This window comes from Manis javanica, chromosome 12 (genome assembly GCF_040802235.1).
Source record: "Manis javanica isolate MJ-LG chromosome 12, MJ_LKY, whole genome shotgun sequence".
NCBI lineage: Eukaryota > Metazoa > Chordata > Mammalia > Pholidota > Manidae > Manis > Manis javanica.
In genome coordinates, this window is record NC_133167.1 from 102,399,840 (window position 1) to 102,417,048 (window position 17,209).

A 17,209-nucleotide genomic window follows, 5' to 3' on the forward strand; every position below is an offset into this window, starting at 1 on the left:
TCACTTTTTTTCATTTATATCTTACAAGGATGAAAATAATGACTGGTGTGGATATCTGACCTGCCAGTTTTCACTGGAATTGTGTTCCAAAATTATCGGAAGAAAATTAATTCAGCACTTCTGAAAGGTACCTCCATCTCAAATAAGCCATTCATTTTCTCATCAGATTTAAATATTTGTATTAATGTGGCAAACAGACAGGAAAAAGTTTCTTTTTAGGGTCCCACTGCATATAAAGATTTTTCACCTCTAATGTTAAATACAGTAACTATAAAATTTAGAGGGAGGAATTTTTATTTTTTAACCAGTTTTCCAAGCCCATACTCAATCACCACCTTTTTCACTGAAATCGCCATTTGCATCACACCTCTGCAAACTATAAAATAAGGCTGGAGTGGTGGGCATGCTAGAGGTGGGGGTGTGTAGCTGACAGCTGTTGAGGATCTGCCCAGTGCTAGCTCTTCTGCAGGGACATTTACACAGGACTTCAGGGGGGTCATCCAAATACCTCAGATGAGCTCCCGACTTCATGCTAAGGCCATCTCTACGAAAAGTAAGCCAATTATTTGGAATAGAAATATGTAATAGCCTTGTTCTTAGGGTGTAGAGTGATCACTTACGGGCAAACGTGAGTCACTTCAGCTTTCCTTTGTAAGATCTATTTGTAAGAGGGAGACATGGTTTTTTTTTGTGGGGATGAGTCTTAGGATTTTATGCTACTTTTAGGATAAAATCTGGTCTCACCACACTGGAGAGCTCTCATGAGACAGAGCTTATACTTGATAAGGGCAATTTGGTGGCTCACTTCTGAACAGTTAGATTACCCACAAGCTTAATTTGGTTATTAAAATGAGCACTCAGAATCTATGAATACTTGACTGTTTTTTTAAATCAACTTTTTAGTGGCAGCATAGTCCGGCTGTAATCATTGGAATTAAGAGGAGGAAGAGGTATTAGAGAGCTGATCCAAATCTTTCCTTTTACAGATAGACACTGAGGCGAGAGAAGTGATTCGCTCAAGGTCACAAGGTCAAAGAGTGGGAGGGGTGTGTGCTTAGAGCCATGTTTCCAGCTCATTCTAACATAGCCTTCATGCAAATATGCTTAAATGATAACAGTACACTATTAGCTGCAGAGCGTTAAATTGCTTCCTTAGGCTTCTAACTGTCCCGGAGAATGAACCGGGCATCAGGGAGAAGAAAGACAATTGACTCCCTGGCAACAATCAAATGGGCAGTTTTATAAAGGGTCACAAAGACTTTCAAAACTCAAGTGACTATTCTGAATGGCTGGCCAGTTTTAATTATTTCAGGTTGATTCATTTAACATTCCCTAGAAACAGAGAAATGTTCAATTTGGGCTGCTTTATAGCATATTTCATGTGTAAACACTGAACTCAGAAACAGTTGTTTGCTCTGCTGATCTTGAATAAACCAGAGCAAGGAACTCTTATAACCTGTGAGATTAAGAAAATGCATAACCTATTGAAATACATATATTGTGGTGGAAAAGAAAAGTGGATATCATGTGCATTGTGTTTAAATACTAGAAGAATTACGAGAAAATCTGAAGCTGCACTTTTTATTTCCTTAATCTTAAAGGGTATATGTAACTAGCAAAGAGTCACCCCTAAATCTTTAAATAAACCTTCAGAGTATCCAACGTCATAGATAAGTTTTTTCTGAAATTATCTTCTGAAAATTACTTTATAGGTTTCCATGTTCACTCTTCTGCTTAGCTTAAGAGGTATGTTTCTTGAGTTAGACAAGAATAGTTTAATCATGCATGTGATTCCAGTGGGAAAAATATCCTCTCCTATTTCACCGAACCCTTGCTATAAATGCAGTCTATCTGCTATAACTGAAGTTATACGGGTCTGTTTTCATTTCAGGAAATCTGGTTGTCATATCCTAGTCAGTGTCACCTATAGCATGGATTGCAGCCAAGTGTAATTACAATAGCACATTTAAAATCAGACACTCATATACAATGAGAAATATTTGGTGTGCAAGGATTACAGGCATTTGCTTTAATAATGTAAATGTGAAAAATATTAAATCAGAAATATGAATACACCAAAGCATGATATTCAAAAATTTCACAGCTATATAATTTATGTACATGTAGGAAACTTTGCCTGATCTGAATGACTTGGGGAAAGTATGTTCAAATTTTATCTTACTTTAAAGATATGATTATTTTATTAATATATGATCAATATTTCATTATAATTTTATTTGCAGGTTATAGAAAACACAATACTTACAGACTTATGTAATATAAAGCATACATAAAAATCTTCCAGTCTTCATTTTAGAAATCAAATTAACATCAGCATGAAATTCTATGGGAAAATAAACTGGTTATCAAGAATAAGCTCACTTAACTGTCAATTTTAATTAACCATCTATTACATTTTTGGAATTCTTGAATTTACTAATATATTAGTTGATCTTGGGCAAAGTTGGAGTGCCAATTTTATGGTAGGTAATTTAAATAATTTATTTTAGACATAATGAGACCTCTTTTGAACCACAATTTCCAATTTACACACCATGATCCAGCATTGAATCATAAAAACGCCTGTGGAATTACTGATAGCAGTTCTGTATCTGCAACTTTTACTGTGAGATGATTTTTCGATGCAAGCCAACTGCTTTTAAAGCTCTCTGAATGTCTGATATAAGGATATTTGAACTGTTCTGAGTACCACACTAATGTGATCACCCTTGGTTATTTACGAAAACTCTTAATTTCAATGTTCATTATTTGTAGATGAGATTCATGGCTTGAGTTGATAAAGTTTGTATCATCATATTTTATGTTTATGTTCCCAGAATTTCTTTACTGTGTGTATGTTCCTAGAATTTCTTTACTAAGAGTAAACCTGGCATAAAGTCAAAAATTACATATTTTCAACAGTATGAATACATTCGAGAAGAAAACGTCCTGCATCTGTTACATGAAAGGAATAAAGATCATTGGAAATTATCACAGAATCTTTGTAAAACACTTGGAAAATCCATGGTGTTTTATGAGGTGCTCAAATGATGTTCGATATTCATTAAGTTACTCACACATTTTAGCACATTTTACTCAATCAATAATGATTAATGCAAGTTAGGAAGAAAATACTGTTCTTCCTACTAATTTGAAAACCTTAAGTGTAACATACATTCAAAATTCTTTTCACTGTCAAAGATCAATACAAAAGTGGTCAAATAGTTAAACAGCTGAACTTAAGAAGCAAAATAACTTCAAAAATGCAAACTGGCATTTTCATTTATCGACAAGAAAGCCTACTTTTACCTGAGTGTGGGAAGGTGGTAAGCCTTTTCGGCCATACACTCCAATCAATGCATCCTTCTGAAGAGAGATATTGAATTTAAGAAACTGTGGCTGATCAATAAAGAGCTGTGATCTCCAGAAGATCCCTGGAGGAACCTCTTGAATCGCTCTTCGGCCAATATCAAGTTCTCCGGAATCTATGGTGTTATTCTCTTGTGTAAATCCACCTAATTTTCCTGAATGTAAGAGATCCATTGAAGAACAAAAACTTAAAAAAAAAACAACCAACCAACCAACCAAACAAACCCCACAAACCAAGCAACAAAACAGCTTACCTTTCAAAAAGTTCTTCTAAAACACTCAGGTAATTTAATCTTGAGAAAACGAAACGCTCTCATGTAATTTTCATGTTCAAAGCTGTTTTTGTTAGACATTGCTCAACTCATTCTGATTTAGCACATTCGTTAAGATCTTTTAAGTCAAAATCCTTCGACTAGCCCCAAGGTATGCCTATTACTGAAACTGTTTTTATACCGACAGCCTTTCCTGATCACTTGAAACGTAATTACCTTACAAATATATGTCTTGTTATTTCTTGGGAGAGATTAAGTCTGGTACTTATCAGTCCTTCCAAGCGTACCATAGCATCGCAAAGTGTAAATTAAGGCAGAATGGATTATGGAGATTTCCAAATCAATCCTTAAGCAAACAGCAAAACCAGTCAATGGCACTGATTTATGTAGCTTCCTCTAGACTATATATTAGAAATGATCGAAACAGCAGAATGCTGGGAGGGCGGTAGATTGGGGTGGTGGTGACTTTAGGATGCCTCAAGGAGGGAGGGATCAGTTTAAATTCATACAGTTATTGATGAAGGCTGCCACAACTTTTCCTTTTTTCCTTTTGACCCTCATCTCAAATTCACCTGCAGTCGTAGCAGGACTCTTGAATTAGTCACCCCTCTCAATGACCTTCGACCTACAGAAACAGAAATTCTCTGCTCCCCAAAGTTCTGTGGCCTCCGAGAGCCCATCTCCTCTCTTCCCGCATGGCCTGCTTTTAGGAAACAGACCCAAGACTCTTGTTTTTTGCTATGGTGTTCTCCCTCCTTCCCTCTTTGCTGAGGTTGTTTCTCAGTTCTCCGTTGTTCTGAGGTTAGTGATAAAGGAGGTTTTACAACTTGCCGCACATAGAAATAAAGCCACCATTGTCTTTTACCCAGGACAGGTTCACAAAGGCTAAGGGACAGAACGGAGGTGGAAACACTATCCTCTGTCCATTCAATCTTTTTAAAGCCACAAAGTTGACTTACTATAAAGTCTGCCTTTTAAAAAAAGTAGTAATCTGAATATTAATTCAGATATTAGATAATATTATATAGTGTCAATTATATAATAGCCTCCAGTTGTCAATTCAAAATTTAGAGGACTTAATTTCAAATCAGAGGGTTGTGCTTTATTTCACAACAGAGGAGAGGGGTCTTTTACCTATGAAGAATGATTCACTTAATGTTGAGTTCATTTTTGAGCATTTACTAGGGACACAGAACTGTAGGTAAGAAAGAGAACTATAAACCAGAGAAAAGAAAGAGATTATCTCCTTTGGATTCCACGGCTTCTGCCACCAAGCAACCAACTGCCTGGTTGGGAAGACAGCACCTACACTGTAATGAACTAAATGGCGATCTAAAGAAACCGGCAGTAAGGGTCAGATGAAGGTGACACTATTGGCTGGAGGATGAATGATTTCACTGAAGGGTTAAGTCTGAGGTGAACGTAGAAGGACAGGTAGGAGAAGGTTTCTAGTTGGAGCAAACATCACGACTAAAAACACGGCGGTGGAAAACTGGGCATGCGGAAGGGTGGCGGTGAGCAGAGGCACCCATCTGCCTAGAGAGCAAATTAAGAAAACTGGTTTTGGAGTCAGACAAACCTGGGTTTGAATCCTGGCTCTGTTCCTAACTAGCAGAGTGACCGTAAAGAAGATACTGAATCTCTGATCTGGAACTTCATCTGTAAAATAGGGTAGTAATAATGCAACCACAGGACCACGTAAGGATTACATGGGGTGTTACATATCGAGTGCTTGACTCTCAGTAGGTATTGACTGAATGGAAGACATGAGCAGGTTTGTCTTGGAAGCAGTGCAAGGCAAGACTGGACAGGGAGCATGGCTGTCGGTTTGCAGAGGGCCTCGAGTGCCAGGTTAAAGGATTTGATCTACATGCTTTGTTAGTGATTTTTTTTTGTATTTTGTATTTTCAACTCCATAAAACAACATGATTCCACCCTTTTTCCTTATGAGATATAAATACTAGTGTTATATTACTATGCATATAATATATGGCATGTTAAATAAGTAATTGAAGTAGACAATATAGGTACATTGTTTTTCAGTGCCACAAAGGCACTTGTTTCTGTGTTGTATATGTGTGTGTGTGTGTGTGTATGTGTGTGTGCTCGCACGCATGTGTGTGTGACCAGCGCAAGTCAAATTCAAGATTCCTCAGGAACATGCTTCACAATCACGGGGAAGTAGGACAGATATCCAGGTTATGGATATTGGGGTCTAGAGTAATTCGCAACTTCACACCTTCACACTTAAAGATAAGTGTGAAGTTCAAGGGAGCATATATTCCGAGTAAACGTAGGGACTGTTTCCTATGTGGACTACTGCATCCTACAGTGACCCATGGGCCGCCAATTGCTCAGGACAGCTTCAGCTGATGGAAACCTACTAAAGGTTCCTATCAGGCTAAAGGTAAAACGAGGGCACGTTCCAGGACATGAGAGCGCAGCACGGGAGTGCGGCAGCCTGCAACTGGAGAGTCGGTGAGGATACAGTTGTAATAATCCAGGTGTGACACAGGAAGGAACTGTACAAGAAAGCTTAATAAAACTCACTATTTACAATTTCCCTTCCTCTCTTTGTTTCTTGATGTTCATAATCATGGGACTTAACAATCCTCAGCTACAGGTCTGTTTTTCTTAACTAATTTAGTGACATGAAATGCTCTATGGAAAAGAAGTTAAAAATTGGCTTATAGTAGTCACTGTAATTTTTCATTATCAACTCATAGAGGACAAACTGTACATCATGCCTTGAAATTTTAAATAATTATTTTATGATACCTTAATATTTATTTTAGCGATCTGTATTCATTTTCACAAAATTAGAACATATAGCTAATAATAAAAAATATAATCCTACCACTCAGAGATTATGTAACTGGGCATTTTTTTTTTAGTCATAGACATTTTCAAATACCTGAGACCAATTTCTGTTTTTCATTTTGGATGCTTCTACCCACGTACCTGTATTTGTCATAAATGAGCTTTTATTAAAAATATTAAAAAGGGAGAAAAGAGAAATGGAACCGACCTTTACTGAGAACCTAACCGAGGTAAGGCTTTAGTGACTTTCCCTGTATTACCCACATTTCTACCAAGGACAAAGTACGGAGTTAAGAAGTGGAGTATCTAAGACTGTGGTCAGGTTTTGAAATCTGATGCATCGAGAGCGGGGCAGAATATTTTTGTGTGATGACCTCATCACCCACCCTACCATTGCCAAAGAATGCTTCCATGTGCAGAAGAGTTTCATGACTGCAAAGAGAACATGAATAAGGGAAGAATATTCAAGGCAGCAGTGCTTTATTTAATTCAACTATCAAACTCACAGCACGGATTTGTGCTTTATCTCCGTCTCTACTATCTCCCTCGACTAAAAATTCAGAAATGAGATGGCGGGGACAAAATGTATATTAATTTATTTGAACTGAAAAAACAAGTCAGACCTTTTCTGACATAGAGTTTGATTTTAATGAGTACTAGCGCTGCCGGTAAATGATAAAGTGTTGCCCATGAATTAAACGAGCTAGTTAAATGGAGATATTTAAGACATATAATACAATGAGAGTACTCAAACAAGATTACAATAACAAAGGTGAATTAAAGTGAACAACAGTTCCATTTTCCACCCCATTACGCATATATCAGATTAAACAAAGTACCACTAAGTCAGAGAGTAACAGGTATTATTAGCAGTATTTTGCTAAGCCTTGGTAAAGCCTTTTCTGAGTTCACTCCACAGAAATGGAGAAATGGACTGATTTGGACAACTGTGTAACAAATCTCTTTCAAAGTAGGTATTTGCCAATTCTTTGCTTTCAATAACACTGAAGAAATTTGATGCAATTGACAGCTGTGGACAAGACATACTATTTAGAAATAGCTTACACTGTGATTTTTGACATATGACTAATAGGAATTTCAAATAGATGAATGGCAGCATTCTAAAAAAATCCTTCTACTCCTCCCATCTGCTTATTTTATAGCAAGATTTCTTGTGTTTATATTTATAAAAAAGGAAAACAGGGATAGAATTGATACTGAATCTTGATTTGCTTTTGTAATAAGTAATATCCATCCATGAATACATAAACTATTTGAAAAAGTCCCCATTCGTCTCATTCGGAGAGGTATTTTTCAATACCTTTTTGTTTTTTTATTTACTAATTATTAAAATGTTTCAAATATATAATAATAAGGCTGATTTCATCAAATGTGTACAGCTAATAATTGTAAGCATACTTCAATACAGAAGAAATAGGCTTTTTAAAACTCTTAGGAGTATTATGGTTACAGGAAATAAAATTTAAATTGGTGTACATATTTTGCTTTAGTAGCACAAGAACAAAATAGAGGATTCCGGATCTAGTCTAGCATTTCCTATGAACTATGAATGTCATTTTAAAGGGCCTACCAACTTCTACTTGCTTCAGATTATTATACTATTTTGCATGAATTTATTTTTGAATTAAAGTCTTGGAATGTGTCTTTTCTAAAACGTAGGTGCAGATCTGACCTCTCATTATAACCAGTGATGCAGAAATGTTAAGGATGACACTGGTTTTTCTCTGCTTCAATCCCCTAAACCGGTGGCCGAGATTAGTACACCATTCCTGCTGAAGCCTCCAGCTTGCGTGCAGGTACTAGAGTTTTGTGCAGCGGCTACATCTTCTCAAATGCTGCAACGATTGGCTTTTCAACTCCCAGCCCTTCTCCCATTTGGCCAAGTCAAGTGTGGTCATTCCTGTTAGCATTCCCTAATGTTCCCAATGGAGGGCAAACACACTTGTCAGTCACTGAGCTCTGACACAGTTTGACAGACTTGTAAATACTTGTATGCCCTTGTCTTCTGAAGCTCATCAGTCGTCTTAGATAAAAGCCTGGATACGGATGTCTTTCATCATGTCCTGAATTCCAGAAAACTCTGGCTTCAGAGGAAATGAAAGGAAGGCCGATTCAGTGTTCTTACTGAGATCACTCCATCCTTAAACCCCCAGAGCCTGAACCTGGGAATGATCATAGGAAACACGAAGGTTGTTTGTAGGCTTGACTAGAGAAAAAGGAGGGAAAAAATGGAGGAGAAAATAGGGCAACAGAGTGCCCTGTACTTATTCTAAACTCAAAGCTTGTAGGTTAGGAATCAAACCAATTTTAAAACCTTCACAGTAAGAGTGGGCTGTACCATGTCTTCAAACACAATACGGTATCATCTTGAAGATTTTTTTTCAATGTGTCCTGTTGTGCCTGACTGTGGGAGCCACTAGCAGTCTTTTTACCTACTAACTGTGAATTTCCCTTTCATCAGGAAGTATGTGTCACAACACTCTTAATGTCTTAAAATACAGTTGGCAGAGTGTGAAAACATAAAGAGCACGCACACAAAGCTATTGTTATTCCTCTCCTTATATGAGATCCCAGTTTGTAGGACAATACATCAGTCAGGTGGCATTTTCAGATAATGCCTTAAAAATGCCTTATACTCTGAGATATTTTATAAAAAATAGTTTACTCCCTGTAGATGTTGTAAGAACAAAACAGAGTGTTTAAAATCGTACCTGTAATTAGGAGGTTTGGTATCAACTTGAAAATCACTTTGTGACACCAGAAAACCAACCAGAATCACAAAGTACTAAATTTTGTACCACCAATACCATGAATTTGCTGCCTGCGTTGTGTTGTGAGCAGGCAGGCCTCTAATGATTACAATGGAAAGGCAGAAAAGAAATCCATCTCAGTTGCTGAAGAGGGTAAATGATCACCCCACCTTAAGTCCCACAGAGGCACTAATAATTAAGATGTCAGGACGCAAGGTTAGGCATTTATAGACAATCAATAGCCTGCCCTCCAATTCTATGACCTGACATGGGATTCATACCCTGACTCTGAGATCTCTGAGAGACCATGCCTTTTTATAAACCACTACATGCCATAACTTACCACTGTGAAGGAAGAGTATGACATCACAAGCAGAGTGATCTAAAACAACTACCTTAGAAACATAGCTTAACGGACAAAATCAATATAGCGCCTAATTAAGGAACTATTATACAGCAATACAAATACTATAAACAATAATGAATAAAACTCAATGCTCTTTAAATTACTGTAAAATCAAATTCTCTGAAATTGTCCAGTATTTAAGAAAAAAATCCATATTTTATAAAAATAATAATGGAAAATATAAAAATAATTTGAGTTAGTTTAGACCAGATGAATCATATATATACATATATGTCTGCGTATACACAGACATATATGTAGTTTCTCAATTTATACTCATAAAATAGGAGTTAAATATTTTTGTTGAGACAGAATTGACATATATAACATTAATTTCAGGTGTACAGCATGATTCAATATTTGAGGCTACTGTGACATCATCACCACAAGAAGCTAGTTAACACCTGTCACCACACAGTTACAGTTTTTCTCCTTGTTAATGAGGACTTTCAAGATCTCTCAGTGACTTTCAAATAGACAGTAATTACTGAATACAGTTAACAATGCTGTACACTGCAGCCCATAACTTGTTTTTTTTTTTGAGCTGGAGTTTGGACAGAAGGAGTGTTTTGTTTTTGGATTGGAGAGGTCATTTTGCTTGAGTTATCCTAACCAAAATTTATGGCTTTTCATTTTGTCTTATATTATCCCAAATTACCCTATGCTAAACTTTGGCATTGTTTTTCGGCCTTTCAAATGAAACTAGGTTGAAAGGTCCTGCGTGGTGCCCTACCTTCTCCCCTGTGGTGCATTGTCCCACTCACTGGGATTGCTCGCTTCATTCCGTTCTTGCCTAGCAGGTCACGTGCTCTGGGGAGAACAACGGACTGTTTTTTTTTTTTTCTACTGCTCTGTTCTCAGAACCTTGCTCTGTGTACAGCATGTCTATCCACTCCTCAGATCAAAGCAGAATGAATGGATATTACGCATTCGAACACTATGCAGTTCAAGAGTAAGGATAAGATTCTTCTCATGAAATCCAAACAACTAAAAATGTAAACAACTGATAACAGGGATTTCTATTATTGCTTTAGAGGATGTTACTGATGTTGATTTAAGGCTCTACTGTCTCAAGAATTTTGCTACAAAAGTACATGATCTAGAATTGCAGAGAAAAGAGTGAGCTAATAATTACTGACAGGCATCAAATGCTTGTCGTGTCCAACCACGGCATGGCAGCCTACATGCATTATCCAAGTTCAAGCTCATTATTAACGTATGAAGAAACAGGAGGTAGAGATGGTAATTTGCTTAACGCCACCCGGTCAGTGTCAGAGCTTCAATTCTTCACCACTGAACTGAACCAACATGTGTCTGGTATACTTTACACAAGTACTGTGTGTTGGGCCCTTTATGTACTTTATATAATTTTGTCATATTATTTTCATTCACTCATTTGGCAAATACTTAAGAGTCGATAACTATAGGCCTATGACTGCGCTGAGAGCTTGGGACAGAGCAGTGGGATCTGTGCCTTACTTGGTGGTAAAGAAGATATACATTAAATAGTGTTAGTGATAACCACCAGCATTTTTCAAGCATTCGCTATGTACTTTACACCACGTAAAGAATTACACTGAACATGCAGGATCATTCCAATGGATGAGAAAACCTAAGTAACAGAGAAGCGATATAACCCATCCCCAAGTAACAAAGTCATTAATGATCAGAACTGGGATAAGAAAACAGGTGGTTTAGCTCCTGGTAATAAGTACCCAGAGTGGGGGTAGCCTTGTAAGTCATTTAAAGGCATCTGACCAGAATCTAAGTCACGGAAGGGGGTCAGGCAGGGTATTGCTCTCTCAGTAGGATGGATAAGCAAGACTAGAGACACACATCTCAGACAGAAGGTGACTTCTATCTTCCAGGTGAGAGATAATGGAATCCAAGAGATCTTTTGGAGTTAGAATTGACTGGACTTGATTGACTGAATATGGGAGGTGAAAGAGGAGTAAGAGTCAGGTGGAACTCCTAAACTTCTGGCCCAGGTAACTAGGTGACTGATGAGGCCATTTCTTGGTATGGAATGCCCTGGAAGAGAGGCAAATCTGGAAAGCAAGATGATGTTTCCAAAGATGTCTGTCACAGTACCTTCCATCCCACATGCCCTGAGGAAAGGTGTTCCTGCCATATCTCCAGTTGCGGGGGGAGCTGATTCCTCCTTCCCATGTGACTGGGATGATTTTCCTGACTTTCTTGATGTGATGGAAGTGACATCCTGGAATGTCCACTATCCTAGGTCATCAGAAGCCCTGTAACTTCTGTATTGGGCCCTGGGAGTGCTCCCAAATGGCATGTTTCTCTTCAGAACAAGCTGCTATGCAGTGAGAAGCCGAAGACACATGGAATACCATGTTCTGATGCTCCAGTTGGCAGCTGCAGTTGAGTTTCAGCCAACAGACAGTGTCAACAGCTAGCCACGGGAGTGTGTGACCCTGGCCGTCCAGCTCAGTGGAGCTTTCAAACAGCCCCGGCTGACATCTGAAAGCCATTGCACCAGAGACCCAGGCAAGAGGCAAGAATGGCTCAGTTGCTCCACAGAATCAGGAGAGATGACAACAAATCGTTCTTTTAAGCCACTGAGTTTTGATGTGGCTTGTTAGGCAGTAAGAGATAAGCAGTGTGGCTGATGGGTTCAGTTTTAGACACGTGGAGTTTGAGATGCTTGGGAGACACCCAAGTGGACATGTTCCAAAGCTACTTGGACAGATTTTAAGCAGTTGATGTCTAGAGCTCAAAGAGAGAGCAATACTGGCTGCTGTTACTGATTTGGGAGCACACAGCAGGGGACTGAAGCCAGCGGAGTGGCTGAGAGAGCCCAGAGCGATTCTATTCTGAAAAGGGCAGAGTCCTGAGCAGCAGCGACATTCAAGGGCCAGGCGGTGGAAGATGGGTCAACTAGACAAACAGAGAGGTCGCTGCCGAAGAGTCAGGGAGAAAGACAAGGTGACTGTGGTACCAAGAAGCTACAGGAAAAAAAGTATCTCAATTAGGAGGGATGGGTTAACTATTAAACACTACCAAGAACTCAGATACGGTGAGATTGAAGAGTATTCATTGATGCTACTGACACAGGCACTTGGCAATTCTGGAAGACATCAGTTTCAGTGAGGGGGAGTAGAGGACACCCAGGAGAAAGAAGTATGCAGATGCCAGACTGCATCAGGAGTAAGTGGAAGCTAAAGAAATGATGCAGCAAACCGGGATAGATACTGTGTTCAAAAGGGCCGGCTGTAAAGGGAGCAGAGAAAGGGTGGGGAGCTGGGGCAGCATGTGAAGTGAGGGATTTTTTTTTTTTTTAATGAGAAGCTGAAGGGCCTCAGAATGTTCAAATGCCAGCAGGGTAGGGAAATGCTGAAGATATCCAACGTGACCAAGAGCACCCGTGGAAAGATCAGCCTTAAATACAATGAGCAAAGAGTGAAAAGACAGATCCAGATACAAATGGAGATGTTCACCGGAAATTAAGAGAGCTCCATCTGAAGGTCTCTATTTTTTTTTGTAGAACAGAATGCAAGGTCATCTGCTAAGAGAGCTGAGGGATTGGAGTTTTAAGCAAAGTGGGAAGATCTGGAGGGACTGTTTTGCAGGGTGGGAGAGAGAATTTGCAAGGAAAATAGAGTAGGGCCTGCGGACTGTGACTGCTGGTGAGCCAAGAGATGGGGGTTACTGGTCCGTCTTTACCTGTCAGGAAACTGAGGCTCAAAGAGGTTAGGTAACTTGTTCAAGGTCACAAAGTAAATGAGTGTCAGAAGCTAGGATTTGAATAGAGGCCTATGTGCTTCTTTCCAGTACATTAGGCTAAATGCATTCCTTGGTCCAGGGGAATAATTTTAGTTTTTGGAAGGAGACTGATATTCGAAGTTTACAAACTTCATTCTTACCTCTTCATTCAGATTGTCTATCTACTTCAGTTTTGTGTGAGACCCCCACACTGCTGACATCTCATCTCTAAAATGTGTAGTCGAGGAAGGTCTCAGGAATAATCAGGAAAGGAGCACAGCATGTAACAGAAATTCTTCCTTTAAATACTATTCCCGTTTAGGAGCTTCACTTCAATCTTAGTTAAAAAGCAAGCAGGGTATTTACCAAATCCTCAGCACCCTACTTGTTTCTTAGAGTTCTAGTTATACATTAAGAATTAAATAGGACTGCATAAATACAAGTATTGTATTTAGAAGCCATGAAGTAATTTTCTCATCATGCTTAGCAGAGTTAATTCTCCTACTGAGCTTCGTTCAGAATTCTAGAGCTTTCTTTGGGCCTATAATCCCCCAGAATTTCTAATGTAATAAACTACTTCCCGGGACCGTTTTAAAAACAGAAGCAGTGGGGATGGTGTGCGGTCACTGCAGGCTCATCACAGAGACTTAACAGAAGTGTTTCTAAGGTGCCTCCCTTCTTGCAAAGAGTCCCCTCAAGCCCCCAGAACCCCACGACTGTCAGTATTTAAGAGATACATTCCAAGAACATTTACTTAAAAACATGGAAATAGGGATTCCTTACAATTGCGGCTTTTTGGGGCTATGTGAGTGAGAATAAAGAAGACATCAAATGACTATTATTTGGGTCATACTTTGGACAAGGTCTGAGTCCAGAGAGAGTTTTCTTCCCCTTTTCCAAAAGAGAAATCCCTAGGAATCCCCTGGTGCAGCAGGCAGGCTGGAGGGGCTGCTCACCTCCAGGGCACCTCACTCATTCTGGAGCTTCTGCTCTCTATTCCCTACGTGGAAGGTACTTTACTTCCGTGTATATACAGTGACCGCGAGCACAGATCAGTTTATGCAGTGCAGTCTATGACCGCGTGGGAAACTTCAGGCTCTCTTAGGGAAAGAAAGGGACTTTCTGAAGAGTGTTTTTGAAACTGTGTGACACAATCCTTCGTAAATGGTGACACTGAGTAAATTTCAACTAGCATTTGTGTAAGTGGGAAACCATAAAACAACAGAAAATAGGAGGCTGCGTTTCACTAAATGAAGGTATTATTTGGGGACACATATTGCAGATGTACTTGTGTGTGTGAGCTTTGATGTAATGAATTTCTCACTGCAGTCACGGGGAAGAGCCTGAAGGTCCATCAGGCTTCCCGGAGATTTCAGAAGTCGTGCTTTTCCTAAAGCTGACAGGACCTTAGTCAGTTTATCCCAGGGTCGTCCTCAAATTTCCTTGTATATCTGAACTAGGAAGCACCTTGCCCAAGGTCACAAAGTAAACAGGTGCAGAAGCTAGGTTTGAACACAGGTGGGCAGGAGCTGTGGGGGGCCGGCTGGCACAGAGGAGGCGTCTCCTGGCAAAACCCCAGGAACCAGCCCCAAGGCCATGGGAGCATCTAGGTCCACGGCTTTCTCCGTATCACGCTTTTCAAGTACGGTGAAACTAAGGAGCCACGCTCTGGTTTCATTTTAATTGCCATAGAATGTTAGGATGTTCTAAGGTTAAATAAAATGTCTACAATTAGCATTTTTTTCCCCTTCAGTCCATATTTTCTTCAGTCTGTAAAACATTCCCTGCCCACATGGTTAGTAAGTGGTGTTGGGACATTTCCACAGGAACCAGCCACTCTGAGAGGCAGTCTAAATTTCATTCTTTATAAAACTAAAATGAATACTCTTGACTTCTCTGTAGCTATGTGATCTGCTCCTGTGTATTATCAGCATATAAAAAATCACACAATTGTTTCAAGTAACTACATTTTGATCAGTTGAGACATCCCACCTCCAGTTTTAACTGGGGAAGTTTTCTTCCTGTCTCTCTAACCGCCTGGGCAGTGACTGCCCATGTATGGCCCGTGCGGTAGCATATTGGTTATACTTTATTGTAACATGTAAAACTTTATATCAAAAAGCTCTACCAGGGGTGGGTGGTATTTAGTATGACTATGCGAATTTATACTCTTATAAAATTCCTCAGCCTCCCTAAGAAGGAAGAGAAGTGCCGTAAAAGATTATTGTTAAAGTAAAACAGGAGATGGGAAAGCAAAGAACAACAACAAAAAAGGTAAAAACACTAGTCACAGGAAGGGCGTACATGTAAGGTAGCAGCATATATGCAAATATAAATACATAAATCTATTATATAATATATAAATATATCATAGCTTCTTCCAAGTCTTGCAAAGAAATTAGTCACGTGAGGATGAACGCAATTGCTTCCAAAGTAGAATATAAGTGCACTAGGTAGGAAGAAACAAAGAGACAGAAAAGCTTGGGAAGTGTGTAAAGGTAAATACATACTTATCTTGTGGCACAGAACAGTGTCTTGATCTTGTGTTGAGATATAAAGTATTACGACTTTTTGCAAAAAGTCAGGGGATGCCAAATGCCGAGATGTATATGCAACTGCACACATGTGCGCCAAAATAATAGACAGGTATATAATATAAATATACTATTATGTATACATTTTCCGGGGTATTTATATTGGAAAAATGAAATAAAGCATTCTCTAACCTCTTAAATCCCATTTTTAATTCAGAGACAATTGATTTGAAAGTCTGTTAGCTAAAAGGGCAACTTCTGAAGGTTGAGAGAAAGGGCAAGCAGAGGAAAGGTCAACAAACTATCATGTTTCATACATTTTGTATTTAGTGCTTTTGTGACAAAATTAATATAGCACCCAACTCTACATACTACTTGAATGAAGAAAGCTTAATATACCCAAGGTAATATAAGAGATGATTGCTGAATGACAATCTACTTACAGACTAAAAATAAAGTGAAATACACACTTGTAAGAGGAAAAGCCTAGCCATCAAATCAGAGGGCAGAAAATTGTATTATGACTCTAATAAAAATCTTGAGTTTTCAATATTTCAAGTGAATGAATAAAAACCACCCATTAAATGATGACATCTGTAATTCAAAACCTTTTCTCTCTCCCAGATAAAACTGGGTGCAACATGTGTAAAAATAAATTTAGGGAAAAGAGATGTTAGAGGAAAAACACAGAACACGTAGTTCTTTATCTTACCATTGTCTCCAGAAGGTAAAGAAACAGTGTTCGTTGGCATGGTATCAGAATTCACTTTTCCATTCTCAAACGTGTCATTTTCAGTCTGCTGTAACTGCCAGTTGAGGCCGAATAGATGCATTGCTGGGGGTAAAGAATACATGTTGTTTAAGGGTCTACGGCTTTTAGATACAACAACAAATGGTAAACATGTTTCTAACAAGAGTCGCATGTAAGGTTAAATTTTCCATGTTCTGAAATACCAAGGATAATTGCATAACAAAAATTAAGAAACAAACAGTTCCTCACACAAATGCAATTTAAGTAGCAATACAGTGTAATATGGTAGCCCTTTAATGATTTAATATAATATTCTATTACCATTCTCACATTCTTCTGTTAACCATACCTGTTATCTTGCTACAGTAAGAAACATACCAAATACAGATACAAATATAGCAACATCTACCCTGTATATTTGTTAACAAATATTTGTACTCATTGTCTGCCAGCAATTCCTTCTAAACTTTGATTTTTCAAGGTTTAAGATAAAGGCTATACAATTCTTGAACTTACAAAGTGTCAGCTTGTAAAGAGGTATAACTTCGTATGTCATTTTGCAT

At 38.6% G+C, this 17,209-nt stretch overlaps 1 protein-coding gene across 4 annotated transcripts in view; it reads right to left on the minus strand.

Annotated features, from left to right (window-relative positions):
- The window catches only part of TENM3 (teneurin transmembrane protein 3), a 2,338,142-nt gene that overhangs the window by 105,795 nt on the left and 2,215,138 nt on the right, over positions 1 to 17,209 (minus strand). For all 4 annotated transcript variants that reach the window (XM_073219194.1, XM_073219195.1, XM_073219196.1 and 1 more), the window contains 2 exons: positions 16,608 to 16,730; positions 3,310 to 3,524 (listed from right to left, as the gene is read on the minus strand). In XM_073219194.1, coding sequence (XP_073075295.1) covers positions 3,310 to 3,524; positions 16,608 to 16,730 — 338 coding nt within the window. The remainder of the gene's footprint in view (positions 1 to 3,309; positions 3,525 to 16,607; positions 16,731 to 17,209) is intronic.